A 14767-nucleotide genomic window follows, 5' to 3' on the forward strand; every position below is an offset into this window, starting at 1 on the left:
AAATCTTCAGACTTGTGAGAAACAGCCAACTTTGTCAGCGTCTCTGGAGAGAACAGGAAGTTTCTATCATACTAGAATAGGATTTTATCATTTGTGTAAAACAATTACAGATGACTTAACCTAACAAAGTACGAGCTGAAGCATAAACAGCATTATCGCCGATGATAAAGTATCTAAATCTCCTGCGCTGACTTCATCCAGGCAACACGCAGCAGAAAAGGAATCCCACCGAGACAATCAGAGCAAATTTATCACAACTCTGCTCATTTCCATACTGATAACACAAGAGACTGAAATGTCACCCAGCAACACAGTCATAACAGAAAACACCCTCAACTCTGGACTAAGAGAGAAGATCTATTTGAGTATTGATGTTATAAAGTCTCTGAGGTCAAGGTTCAAGTTTTCACACTTTTAAGAAATGACATGTGTGTTCTCTCGTCCCTCTGTCTTGGTTAGACTTAGAGGAAGGGAGGCCATCCAAGCTTTGCAGATCCTTGATAATTGAGTCCACATATCGCCTATAGGCACTGAGCTGAGTCCTGTGTTAACCCGACACAGGACTTCAAGAACGATGCTTTTTTCTTCCACTGTATCAAACAACCGTGTCTCATAAAGGCTGCATGTTTGCTCGCTGACACTATAACGTCATCTTACAGAGAACCAACGATCATTATGATGCCACAGCTCACAGCACCAGCACCACTACTACTACTACTATACTACTGTAACTGCAGCCCATACGTTTCTAATCCAGCGTCAGCCTGCCAACGGGTTATGTAAAGTGTTTTCATACGAAACACATTTTGGTGAAGTCAGTGGAATGTTCAGTCAGTGTTCCAAATTAAATCTTGTGTCATATGGGAAGTCTAGAATTCTGCAGAAAGCGCTCCAGGCGGAGAGGAGCTGTCTGACGAGCTCTGGCTTTCTCACTTGGCTGTTCCCGCACAACGTGACATCATTTCGTGTTAAGAACCTATTTTTTTAGCTTTGCACATTATCTATGCTGCTATTTGACATTTCTTTAAAACACAGTGTGGTTAACATCAGGCTTTTACTCACTTATAACTTGAAACATTTGGGAGGGGGGGACATACAAAACCCCTTACAACACGGGGGCCCCTCTGTGCCAGATCACATTTCTGAGTTCAACAGTCTGAGTCAGAAAGGAGCAAGATTAGTGAGTCACTGTTACTTCCTGTAATCCAAAACTGCCTGTAAGTGCCCAGACCCCACAGCAAGACCATCTAACGAAAACCCCCCGACAAGCCCCCCCCTCCACCGCACATGCTCCGCTGTTTTTGTATTGTTGCACACAAAGAGAACGTTTCAGGGGCCAGACAGACAGACAGACAGACAGACAGTGGTCGTGTTGTGCGGCACTGTGACTGTAGACGGGAACCGGAATACTGCCAGAACATCAGTGCAGAAACATGGGGTCACTCGCTTTGCCTGTGACCGCTGAGTGATACTGTGCGCCCGGGGATGCTGCCGAACAGAGAGCGTGATTCATCTCCTCTCATCTATTACATCTCATGTGATGTCAGCTTTGCTATCATGCAGTCTCATCTCACGTCAAAGCTATAGTCTGCTCCATTCCTGCAATCACCTCCGAACGAGGCAGAAACAGTCAGGGTTCCTGCATGTGCACAGGGGGCTTTACGTTTCATTTACAACAACTATTTGATGTTTTATTTGCATTATCAACTGACGTTAGTGGGAGATGGGAGACATGAAATGGAGTCATGAATGATGTCACAGTTGTTAGTGACACTACTTTGAGAACACGTTGGAGAGCAGTTGAGGTGACGTGTCGGGTGAAGGGGGTGAAACATGAAGGGGACGATTACGTTACAGGAGGGTCGGCAAGAAAAGGTCAAAGGTGACATTGAAGATGAGGAAGGTTAGGGGACCTTTATCATCTACAGTGGATTGATCTATAGACTTGTTCATTGTCATAAGAGATCAAAAACAAAACAAAGCAGACTCAGCAGGCCTCTACCTTGAAGCTGAGCAGGCATCATTCCGTGTGTATTGAAGTCATTAAAGGAGGCCACACAGAGGCAACAGCGGGCCTCAGCTTGTGCTTGAGACAATGTGACACACGACAGCATTACTGCTTACTCACGTGATGAACTTTATTTGCTTTTGACTCTAAACACTCTCCATACTGCCGCGCAGATGAAAGAGTCCTGAGTAAACAATTGATTCCATGTGCGGTGCGGAGGAAGCGCTCCGTCCGTGGAGTCACTAGCAGTAAAGCGTGACGGCTGTGATCTTAACCTAAACCAACCCGGGTGCTGCAGACAAAGCCCAGGTTAAAGAGCGGCGTTCCAAGGAGTTAGTCAGTTAAGCTGCTCGTGGGCTTTTATCTATTGTGCAGGGGAATGATCCACTTGTGACTCACGATTTTTTTATTACATGGTCCATCTTTAAGTATGAAGCATTTAAAAGCTTTGGGCTTAATTGTCATACAACTCAGGATTCAGAGCAATAATTGCCTAAGAATATGTGTGCTAAGGTCACAATGACATCATAGTTCTGAGGCAATATGCACGCCTCTGCCTTTCTTCTCTTAACTGTGCGCTGACTTCCCCTCGCAGCCATTACAAACACAGCATCATAAACCAGAAACAGAATCCTCCACAGGCCCAAAATGATGATGATGGTAATGATGATGATGATGATCGAAATGGAGAAACTGCAGACCGTGAGCTCCTCTAAGCAGGGGACCAACGGTGGGTGACTGCAGGTGGATGTTTGTCTGCATTCCTGGCAAATGGACCGTCGCGTCTCATTGTGATGGAATTTGTGTCAATCAGCGTGTAGTTTTTCATTTTTAGTGCTTCAGCATCTTTGTTCTCTCTTTGTGTTTAGTTTCCAAAGTGAGTGTGATGGAATCTTTTGACATTTAGGTGTGAATTTAGAATTTCCTTTGATGTTAATGACACTCGTTTGTAGAAAGTACCTGAAACAAGCTGATTTGTGTTGTAAACAGGTGGAAATAAAGTTGCTGTGCAGGAGATCTGAAGGAAGTCAGACCTTCAGTAACACAAACTGATGAGTTGGACAGTTTTGTGGGGTGTTTCTATCACAAATGCACTCTGGCATTTCCCCAGTGCAACTAATGACAATTCAAAATACACACAAAAAGTAAAAAGACACTGTTAGTCTGTTCAATCAGCTGTTTTCTGGCATTTAAGAGAAACAAAAATCCCAACTAGAGCTTTAAAAATGATAATTTATTTGATTCAAGGTTAGAATCTAAACTTTTGACACGTTTATTACATCTTATAGGGGATGAATAATTTATACATGAGGTGTTATTGAAAGTGCTGACTGAGGCGACTAATCAATCCAAATCAAATCAAAGTTTGAAATCTTTAACCTGAAATTCAAATTGCTGCTTGATAAAATAAATACATCCTCTCATTGACACAGGGAATCCCTCACACACACACACACACACACAGACACACACACACACGCTGTACAGGATCCTGACTTCACACATTTGCCTCCATTACTTGCTAACCCAGAATAACCTGTGACTTTACACTGGCAGCAGCGCTCCTAAAAATAAGCGAATCGTGTGACCGACGGGCTACTACTCCGCATACCTCCCTGCGGGGCGGAATGCGGGCAGATGGAAGGAAGGGGAGGAGGAGGTCGCCGCTCTTCTCTCCCCCCCTCACTTGATGCACATTTTTCAATACCTTGTAGCGTGGACTTGACCATAAAAAGAGTCCACTTGTGTGAAAGGAGGGGGTGGGGGGAGGGGGGTGTAGAGAGAGAGAAACGAGTCTCTCTTCACCATTGCGAAACATTCAAACGTCACCCCACTTGTGTTTTCTCTGCTATTCTCGGTGATTATTCCAGGCTACAAACGCGGACTTTGTCTCTCAGGATAGTTTTGTAAAGTAAGCAAAAGCAGCAGCAGCGATATCTATCTTCTATTTCTGGCCTCCCCCTCGCCCCCCCTCCCTCGTGCCCCCCGCGCCTTCCCAGCCTGACGTCAGCGCTCAGTTATTTTCATGAATGGAGGGGGCGGTCACGAGGAATCGGTGACGTGAGTGCTTGCGGAAGCAGCGCGTGGAATGTTGGTACATTGTTGTTGTTTTGTAGTTAATTTGGTGCGCGCGACCATCGCTGCTCGGTTTGACGGACGATTTATTCCGAACTCCGTTAACTTTCTTCGTCTCCTGGAGCGGAAAACTACGCCGAAACTTTTCGATTCCGCGGATTTCTGCTTCCAAGAGGTGAGCTTGTTGTTTATTTTTGGGGAGATGTTTTGACATTCCTTTGTAAATGGCTCAAGTTCTCACGGTGACATATTGGCGCACGCGGGCACTTTATGTCGCGACGCGCGCGCTCCGTCATCTAAACTTCATGTTGTTGTTGATTTTTGTCCACTTTGCTTTATTCGCGCGGACACGTGTTGTGTTGGATGAACGTAAAGCGACGCGCCAAAGAATTATTTCTGTATTTATTTTTAGTTTGTTTCTAACTTTATCTACTGAAATCACGTCGTCTAAATGACGCACCTGATTCTATTTATACATTATTTTAAATTTGTTTTAAAATCTTATGTGATTTTTACACTTATTTAACATTCAGTGATTCAGTGAAATGACGCGACAAAATTTGAATATATATTTATATATATTTACACGGAATTATCAAACGCTAATGGAGAATAATACATAATGTAATGTGTAAAAACTAAACATTAGGGTCATTATAAAGCATACGTATATAAATAAAGATAAAGTATAAATCATATCGTATCACTGCTTATTTATAGGCTACAGTCCCACACCTCAAAGTTACATTGTGAGTTGGAAAGGAAGAGAAATCAATCGCTCGGCAGATTGAATCTACTCCAGATAAATCTTCAGTCCATCAGCTTTTCCTTAACTTGCACTCATGCACCCATTTGTAAGCGCCACTTACACCCAGGAGGCTCTAATGCAGCTCTAATGCAAACTACCAGCCTGCATTTGACAGTGGAAATAACACGTGGTCTGCATTTGAGACATGTGGGACAAAGGGCACAATGTGAAGGAGACCACCAAGGCTGAGAAACAAGAAGCTACCAAACAGCAGGAGCTCTGCACGTTTCCTACCACAGTAAACAACTTTTATAGCCCCAGAGAAAAGCTTCAGCTCTACTTTTATGTAATTTAAATGAGCCGTTCCCTAATTGTAAGTCAACAGAAATTGTTATTACTCCTGAAAGTTGTTTACAACAGATTTATGTTAAAGAGATTATCACCTAGTAGCTATTTAAACCATAATTATAGCACATAATTACTGTAAGATGCCCTTTATCGTCTTTGACTCTGACCTTGGACCCTTTAGGCAGTTGTGACGAATATAGAAAATACTGGTTTGGATCACAGTATTCTGCGGTGGGAGTTGCATCAGACTCAAAGAGACGGTGGGAGTGAGTGCAACGCTCTGTCATGGGGCGAACATGTGGCTCAAACTGACTGCGTCTCCCTCAAACAGAGAAGCAACACTGACTGACTCATTCCTCACCTCAACCGGCTGACAGTGACAAGGCACACATGGGAGAAATCCCCCCGAGGAGGCAGGATATGGTTTAATCCGTCACTCACCGCTCTGTCTCAATGAGAAAGGTCGTGCTTGTGATGCTGAATGTGAAATGTGTCTGCGGTGGAGAGTTGTGAAAGTGAAATGACTGTGGTTAGTGATGGAATGACTCAGGGGGAACATGTTTGCTCTGATGTTTTTTTGTCCTTCTTACTGGAAAAAAGAGAGTTTTGAGTACTGATTTGGGTAGCCGATGTTTGTATCAATAGTGAAAGGTGCCAAACAAATTGCTCACAGGCTCCTGCAGATGGACGTGTGGAGAGCTGTGATTTGCATCTTGTCTTCTGCACCTTGATTCGGCCTTTTCACTCCAGCCTGCTCTGAGGTGTGGCAGCTCTCTGTTTACTTTGCCACATTCTTTATTTCCCTTCTAGACTCTTAGTAAATCTGACCTGCTGATTCCAGGATCACTTCTGCCCGTGACGTCCTGTTTCCTGATTCAGCTTTTAGTCTTCGCAACGATACAAAACACTCTATTTATAGCACCACAACACACTCGCAAATTGTGCTTTGCTGTCACATCCTGTCATCCATGCCAGCCAGTAGTTGTGACACAGACGCACGCCTTCAGTAAACATAAACAAATCCGTGGGGGAGGCCTGGTCATGATGGTGACGCTCAGATTAGAGGGAAGTGCTGCATTCATATACATATTTACACCTATAGAGACTTAAGTTTGTCATATGTCATTGGAAATGTGACTCCAAAATTATTCCGTTGCACTGACATTTCACTTCTTATTGGCACATTGAGGGTACCCTGATAGAAAATGGGACAGGTATGTCCCTGTTTGTTGCATTCTTGTCATTCCTTTGGATCCCAGCGTCCCTGGCTGGAAGAAAAGCTTTGCTCAGATATTCGGCTGGCTCTCCTCCCTTCCGCTTAAACGTTCCGGTGGCCATGCCAACCATTTCCAAGGTTCTCTGTACTTTTCCTTCCTTCCCTTCGAAACAACGGGATTTTCCAGGAAACGTCAGATTGGGAGGGTGTGATTCCCTGCCGCTGGTCGTGGCTTTTACCAGTAAACAGCATGACTCACCGCTCAGCTATGCTCTCCATTTTTTCCTTCACATAATATCTCACTGAAATGTGCTGCGCTGGAGAAAGAGCGGAATGCCGCTAAGTCCCAGGCTGTGGAGGAACTCTCACTAACCTCCCTGATGAGAGAAAAACGCAAGAGAAGCGGAAAAGCATCAACAAGTCTGCTCTCTGCTTAAGCTGCTATAGTGACAGAATAACACAGAAAGAAGAAGAAAGAAGAAGAAGAAGAAGAAAACCAAGTCCACACAAGCCAGCTGTGCATTTATCACAGCAGCATGAGTGCTTGTTTATGTTAGCAAACGCTGGGCCCCACACTGTGACATATAAGTGCAGCCTTGAACTGCAGAAGGAGTCAAACTTTAAAAGAAACCTGAAATTACATTTGGTGTTAGTGGACAGAAGGCGTAAAGGTTTGTGGAGTCGATTTGGCTTCTTAGCATCATCTGAAACATGTTTGAGGTCAAATTAGTCTCTGGACACTTATAGAATTCGGTCTTTTGTCTGTCAGGGTTTCTTAAATACATCCAAAGGGAAACACAACTTGTCCCCTTGTCTCATTTGCAGATCTGGGATCAAATTCTCTCTTAAACTGCTGATTAATGAGGTTGTGAGAATGTTGCAGATTGATGTGGTGGATTCCAGACTTCCACACAAGTCACAAGTGCACAAACACTCGGTTTTGATTTGTTTGGGCAAGTAAGCGGTGTGAGACACTTGTGGATTCCAGACATTTTGTAAATTTTGCAGCCGTTGTTTTACAAGTGGGACCGTCTGAGCTCCTCCCCCCGAGCCGGGTGCATTGCAGGACATATTCCGACTGATTGTACTCTCTCCAGTGGAGCTTTGCCTTTGTGCATGCAAGGGTTTGCACATGTGTGTGATCACTCTGGAATGCGGTTTTGTTAACCATTCTTTATCCGCCATCTGTTGCTTTTCTTTGAGGCATTTTTCCCAGACGGCTATGAGAAACCTAGCAGGAGTTGTTTTGCCGGAGCCACAGTTTGAAGTGAAACGTGCTCGTGAGCGCTGTGTGGCAAAGCTGTGAGAGCTCTGCGACGTAATTGCTGTTTTTCACTGAAGAAACCTTGGCAGCTTGATCGGGAAAACCTCATCCGTCTGTTAGTTGCAAAAACATAAGCACATGCTTCAAGAATTTCAGGGAAACAAACCGGCCTCTTGGTTGAAGCTGGAGGCCTCCTGTGTGGAGCCAGGGAGGCCTCACTTTTCCAACATCTTTGAAAGGAACGTACTCAGGGACCCCCTCTGACGCAACACCGCTTAAATGGGGCTGTTTGAGCCAATCTTATAGTTTACTTCTTCGCTTTCTTTTGATGTTCCCCCAAAGAAAAACATTATTAGAATCTCTCTCATCTCTACGTAGAGGCAGAAGTGACCCAAAGTAAGTTTGACTCGCTGTCTGGATAAAACTCCATAGAACAGGGATGTGGCATGTTACTGAGGCTGACAGGTCAAGTCTCACTTCCCACAGCGAACACCAACAGCAATAACCTGTGCAGCCTCTTCAGAGAGAAACTCAGTCAACATTTAGATAGCAAAATAGGATGAGGAAGAGTTTCAAACTGCAGGTGAAAATGAACCAATGTCACCAATTTTGCCACCAGATTTGTTTGTATTCCATTTCATTTGTTCTTTTATGTATTTGGAACCCATGTAGACTAAGAGGGATCCAATAAGAACTTTAAAAATCTCCGGAATGATGAGAAAAGGACATGTTTGTAGCCCATGTATGTATCAGGATCACATTTGCTTTCACTCAGCAACTGCAAATGAACCATGTGGAAATACAGTAACATCCATATTTATAGGCTTATGATGTTAATATGAGTAAGATGGCAGCTGAGTAGCCACACCCAGAGCCGCCTCATCCAAGGAAACTGCAGCTCCTGGCCTGCAGGAAGCGTTTACCCTCTTACCGAGGTATCAGTTATCGCACAGGCTCTTAAATTGTTTAGTTGGCAGAAATTTGTGTCAGCGCTGTGGGCTATATTTATCCCCCCAGAGTTATATAAGGGCATAGATCAGCTCAGGAAAGCCCAGTGGAAGAGGGTCCAAGCCTGCCAGTGAATCGATAGGCTTCATTGTCTCACAGCAGAAAATACACGAGTGACTATAAAGGAAAGTATTTCTCTGTGACACTCTATCTCCTGGAATGTTCCACATGCACATCCACTGCCCTGTAAAGTTCAGCATATCTGTTAATGTCGTGCTGACGTGATGGCCTGCAGTAATGAGGGAAGTGAGAGGAGAGGAAAGGAGAGGAACAGGTTGAGGAAACAAATCAAGGCCCTTTGATGAGGTTTCACACCCACGATCCCTTTGGGTTATCGGCTCTGGTTCCTGAGCGTGGTGTGTTTTTGCATGTGTACTATGTTTAGGCTGTGTTGCGGTTATGAATGAGACTTGTTTACCCTTTTGCTGACCATGTGACTCACACCCCCACGCCCATTTGCGGGGCGTTACCATGGCAGCAGTGGAGCATGGAACAGTGCGCTCGCAGTCGGGCCGGACAGCAGGTCCTGAAATGGAGCCTTGGGGGGTGGGGTGAGGGTGAGGGTGAGGGTGGGGGGGGGGATCACAGCGCGGCACTGTCTTTTTTTGGCCGTGGCAGCCGTCTCCAAAGCACGCGCTTTGCTGTAATGAGGGAGGCTCCTCTAAAAACTGCCTTGGCAAAAGCACTTAGGCAGGGAGCTTTAACACAAAGTTCTATGGACACAGAGGTGGCCTGTTTCTAATCTGGTCTGGTCTAGTGAACTACATTATCAAGGCCCTTCTCCTCCTCCTTCTCCTCCTCCTCCAAGGAGCACACACAGCCGCTCCCCTGTCCTCGTGCTTAATGGTGTTATGCTGCCCTCTAGTGGCGTCTGTGGTAGCACCCAAATATTGACACAACACTGGAATGTTGTGATCCTTTTCAAATGTTAAACCTTATAACACCTTGTGCTGCACTTAAAGCTGTCATAAGTTCTTTCAATATATTCTTTATTGAATAATTTTCCAATGATTCCAATCCTGTATCTTGATTCTGGTGGATCACAGATTGTATCTTTAATTGCAATCCCCCTAATCCATCCTTTCTCTCTACTTCTCAGTGTGTCTTCTGTGAGATTCCGGCCATTTGTCTGGATGCAGGGAATGACGACTCATTTCAAAACAAACAAAGCTTTAAAGGTAAGTTTGAGGAGGAGCAGGCGCCTCTATCAGTCATTATTAAAGTCAAGAGATTGAGCTGTTAATCATCCCCTGCAGGTCAAGAAGGAGGTGGGCGAGAATGCCCCAGCGCTCAGCGATGATGAGTTGGTGGCCATGTCCGTGCGCGAGCTCAACCAGCACCTGCGTGGGCTGACCAAGGATGACATGGTGAGGTTGAAGCAGCGGCGAAGGACCCTGAAGAACCGGGGCTACGCCGCCAGCTGCCGCATCAAGCGCGTCACCCAGAAGGAGGAGCTGGAGAGGCAAAAGATAGATCTGCAGCACGAGGTGGACAAGCTGGCCCGCGAGAACGCCAGCATGCGGCTGGAGCTGGACGCGCTGCGAGCCAAGTACGAAGCCCTGCAGTGTTTCGCTCGGACTGTGACCCGCGGGCCTCTCTCCCCAGGAAAAGTGGCCACAACCAGTGTCATAACTATTGTCAAGTCTGCCAACCACAACAACAACAACTCCAGCCCGACCCTGTTCTCGGCTCCTTCCTAGTGTTGACAGGACTGGGCTCTTCTTCCCTTGCTTGGTCCTTCCCGGTTCTGACCCGGCCTGAACCCGCTCATCCTTCACTGAGAGGAAGCTCAGTAGTTAGACTGAGGGATGGGATGGGGCGGCAAAGCTCTATGTGATGTTATGCTGCATTCACCAATCTGTTTCCCTCCTTTCTGTCGGTTTTTACACAATCTCCATTGTCTGTGCACTGTGCCCCCCCTCCCCTCCCCTCCCCCTTTACCCCCCAGCACCGGCAGGGTATTGGGCCCCCCCCCGTGACCCTACCTCCATGACCGATAGCAGAGATTTACTTTTACCGCAGCGTGAAAAAGTATTTGACGCGCCTCGATGTGGCGGCGGCGGCGGCGGCCTGAGACAGATACTCGGATACTTAACGCCGTCGCGCATCGGCAGAACATCAGAGATTCAAGTCGCACACGAGTGACTGAAAAGCCATTTGCGAATCCGAAGCCAAATCATTTTCTTTCTGTAACAAGTGCATATATAATAACGTCGCAGTGAAAATTGAGCCATTGAAGCCGAAGCCTTAAAAGGATCTATGACTGATCTATTGTAACACAGTGAGGTGTTACAGTGTCTTTCCACTTAAGGTCAGGCAAACACCCATATACACCCAAATAGCCTTTTATTGCCAGTGGTCTCCAGCCGTGAGCCTCTGACAGCAGTAGGGTTCCAGCACCACATGTTAGGGATCACGTTTGGATATCAGCTCTGCAGTTTGATTGTTGACCAATGTTTAGCTAAAAGGGCTCAGAAGATGCGGGAGTGAATTAATTTCCAGTAAAGGAAGAGAAGAGAAGATCACAGTGGATCATTTGTGTGTGTGTGAGACTTTGCTCATACATGCACATCTCTGCTGGAATACGTCGACTCCCTCTGCGTGTATATAAATGAATTATTATTAGTATTAAAATGTAGTTCAGAATTTCCCTTAAACTCTGCGATGCGAGCGCAGCAGCTCTATTTGAAATTTAGTCTTGTAATCTTTGACCTTTTCTCTCCCTGATTGGCATCTACTCAAAGACATGAGTGTGTGTGCGCGCATGTGTGTGTGTGTGTGGGAAGGAGTTGGCCCACATCTCTAGTCTGTCTGCATCAGTTGGAGCTGCGTCTCTTTTTAAACAGGCTTATCTGATGCTTCCTGAAACTTGCCGCCTTTGCAGTTTATCCACTAAACCTGTGCCAGAATTTTGATGGAGAAATCGATGCATGTTTCCAGAATATGCACAGGGACCCGAGGGCAGATTAATGAATCTCTCTTCAACCAGGCAAATATCCACCAATCACATTTTGAGTCATTGAACAATCCCGTTAGGTAAAGCCGTAGTTGTTTTTTCGACACATCAGAAGGACGATGTGATGAATAGCGTCAGAAAAGGTTTGTTGACTCGGGACTGTGTGACCTTGGAAGGTGATTAGGAGCTTGTTAGTCCATGTTTGTTTTGGTTTTCAGGAAGTTGTCCGTATCTATTCTTATATAGCACTTATTGTGAGACTGTAAAAAATGCAGTATAAAAGAAATAAGTAGAGAAAAACAAATTCTAATTCACCAGAGGCCTTGGATGGGGGAATAACACAGAAAGAAGCTGTTAACGCTTCCCTGCAGTTGCTGGAGCTTAATTGCATGATAGTTACGTGTGGCGTGACCACTTCCTGCGTAAGGTCAAGCCCAACGCGACTAAGGGGGGTATATGCTAGGATCCTATAGACAGCAGCACTTATTGGATATCGTTTTCCTCTTTCCTTTCTATACAATGCCAGTCTATGGTAGATAATCCATATTGGATTTAGTGAAAATGAGAGCGGTCCTAGCCAATCAAATGCAATTCAACTTCATTAATTCCTGTGTATTACAGACTTAAGACTTCAGGCTCTGTTTTCACACGGGAGACGAAGCGACTAAGCTCTCCGCTTTACATTGAGAAGTCCGTCCAGATAGAAATCATTCCTACAGCTGGGTCACGAGAGAAAGTGCTGCTGCCGGTGTTGGGAACTGAAAGTGAAACAGTAGCTATGTACTTTGCTTTTGACACACTCTTCTGCAAGAGAACTCCTGACGCCCATCTCTACAAACAGAGGTGTCACGGCAACTAAATGCAGTAAACACCTTTGGTCCTGTCGTATGTTCTAAGATATGTAAAGTTTGAATATGAAAGTCACTTGAAATCAAGTTGTTCTTACGAGGAATCATTCCTGATTTTGGAGTGAAGTCAATAGAGATTGTTCATGTCAGGATCTTCTCTTGGCTAAGAGGACATGACTGTTCTTCCCCTGTTCCATAGCTGCAAAGAACACAAAGGGGAAGCTTGCTGCTGTACGACCTGCTGTGATTTTGAAGCAGGGGCATTGCTGTGTTCTTATTCTCCTTTTGTATTTACACTTGGTTTCTATGTTGATACATCCTATGTTTCCTCCTGATACTTCGTTTTATATGCATATACAGTATATATATATATATATATATATATTTTACATATTTTTCTATATTTATGTCCTTTCCTATCCTGGGAGTGGTGTGATTATGTAATCATTCGTTGAAGTCCAATTATTTTGATGCTGATTTCTCTGAGAAATACTTCTGTTCACATTTACAATGAGGAAACTATTCTCATATCCTAAGACTTGTTAAGTATTTATAGCCCATGAATAGTTCTTCTCAGCTCCTGTAGTGTTTGTGTAAGCCACATATCAGACAGTGAGTAGGGATACATGCAGGTGATCAACCCCAAACACAGATGGAGCCCCGATTCAATGGATTGGCATGAGAACTTGACTTGTCATACTATGCAAATTAAGTTGGATTCAATCATGAAAATCCTGCATAATGCGTGGATTGTTTATCTAGAAATAAAGTCCAAACCTTTATTAAACGGCACTAAGCTGTTCTTCAAAGCATGAATCATTCTGGGGCGAGTATCTAAAGACAAGAGGACAAGTACCTGCATGTAAACCTACTCAGGTATTGTGGACTCATATCTCAACATACTTTCCTGAAAATAAGAATTCACGTAGTCGACAGTTGTGAAACGATGATGGTAATGCTTTCCCTTTTTTGCAAATGACTGAGAAACTTTACCTGAAAATAATTCCAAAGCTGCTAAACTGTCCTCCCAGACATGTTTGTGTTTAAGGTCTGTTGTAATCATGAAGATTAAGGCAGAAGCATCTACACGTGGATGTTATGTGTTGTTTACAGAACTCATTCGTCAGCACATTCTACGTCACTTCTTGAAGCGTTCTGTGGCAGACTGTCCAAACATTAGTGACCTCTGGTGGCAAATGCTTCAATGCAAATGCTGTTTCAAATGTTTAATTTAAGCACTTATTACTGTATTTGGATATGGGGGTGAAATAATTGAGTTATTTAAAGGTAAAAAAAAAAAGGATAAAGTTTATATTTCTGTGCCATAATAAAAGACAAACCTCTCTACAGGTGAAGAACTTTGGTTTGGTTTAACCTGAACTTGTTTAGATCCACTTAAGACTGTCAACACATGTTTTTAAGCTCAAGCCATTTTATGGTCAAATAAAATTAAATAAGTTTATTAAATAGCTTTTAGGTAGCCTTAAATAGAATTTAAATGGATGGGAATATTACCAAATGTTTACTGAGTTAGGCCTAAATACTCTCTGTGTAATGGGACTTAAAGATGCCAGAGGTCATGCTGCATGTTCTTAGGAACCATCATGACATGCTATTATATTATAATAATGTTTTTCTAGTATATTATGTAGGTATTCAGATTCAGTTATGACGTTTTTTTCCTAAAAAGCAAATAAAAGTATGTTAAGTAAGCTCTGACATGGAGCCCAAGCTTTGTCAGTCCTACAAGCTATTTAAGTGTAAACATAGAAAGTTCATATTGTAAATCAAAGAGATTTGCCTGTAAATTCAGAATAAGCTTCACGATACAAAGAATGCAGTGGTGAGACTCTGGATGTCAAATGGACTTTTGTGGGTGAAATAAAGGACAGAACACATTGTGAATGTTAGTTCAATAGCAGCAGTTACTTTGTTAAATTATAGGACAGACTTTCATGGTAAATGGAATTTCCTGATTCCACTCCAGATGAGTGAGTGAGTGTAAAGTGACAGTAATAAGGCAGCATGAACCCGTATGTACCCAAACAATTACTCTGCTCATATGTTTTGTATTTATTTCATTGGTTTGTGTAATTTTATGATAAAACATCTAAATTATTTTTTAATTTTTCATTCATTTATTGACATGTTTTCTCAATGAACTACCCTCATGTACAAATAAAATCTGGATTGGTTTCTGTTCTGATTAGAAACGGTAAAATTATTCCTTTAAATAGATCTGCTGTGTTTTTGTTTTGTTTTTTTACTTTTGAATAAAGCTTTTTCCTCATTAAA

The 14767-nt window shown here is 43.7% G+C and overlaps 1 protein-coding gene across 1 annotated transcript; it reads left to right on the forward strand.

Moving 5' to 3' along the window:
* Positions 1-4075: 4075 nt before the first annotated feature.
* mafk (v-maf avian musculoaponeurotic fibrosarcoma oncogene homolog K) lies at positions 4076-13448 on the forward strand. The gene is made up of 3 exons (XM_076143968.1): positions 4076-4259; positions 9768-9846; positions 9925-13448. The coding sequence occupies exons 2-3, from the start codon at positions 9802-9804 to the stop codon at positions 10366-10368; spliced, it is 489 nt and encodes a 162-aa protein (XP_076000083.1). The 5' UTR covers positions 4076-4259; positions 9768-9801; the 3' UTR covers positions 10369-13448.
* The last annotated feature ends 1319 nt before the right edge of the window (positions 13449-14767 follow it).

Source organism: Genypterus blacodes, unplaced genomic scaffold (genome assembly GCF_046128005.1).
Source record: "Genypterus blacodes isolate CSIRO-AG114 ecotype Tasmania unplaced genomic scaffold, CSIRO-AGI_Gbla_v1 ptg000028l_1, whole genome shotgun sequence".
Lineage (NCBI taxonomy): Eukaryota > Metazoa > Chordata > Actinopteri > Ophidiiformes > Ophidiidae > Genypterus > Genypterus blacodes.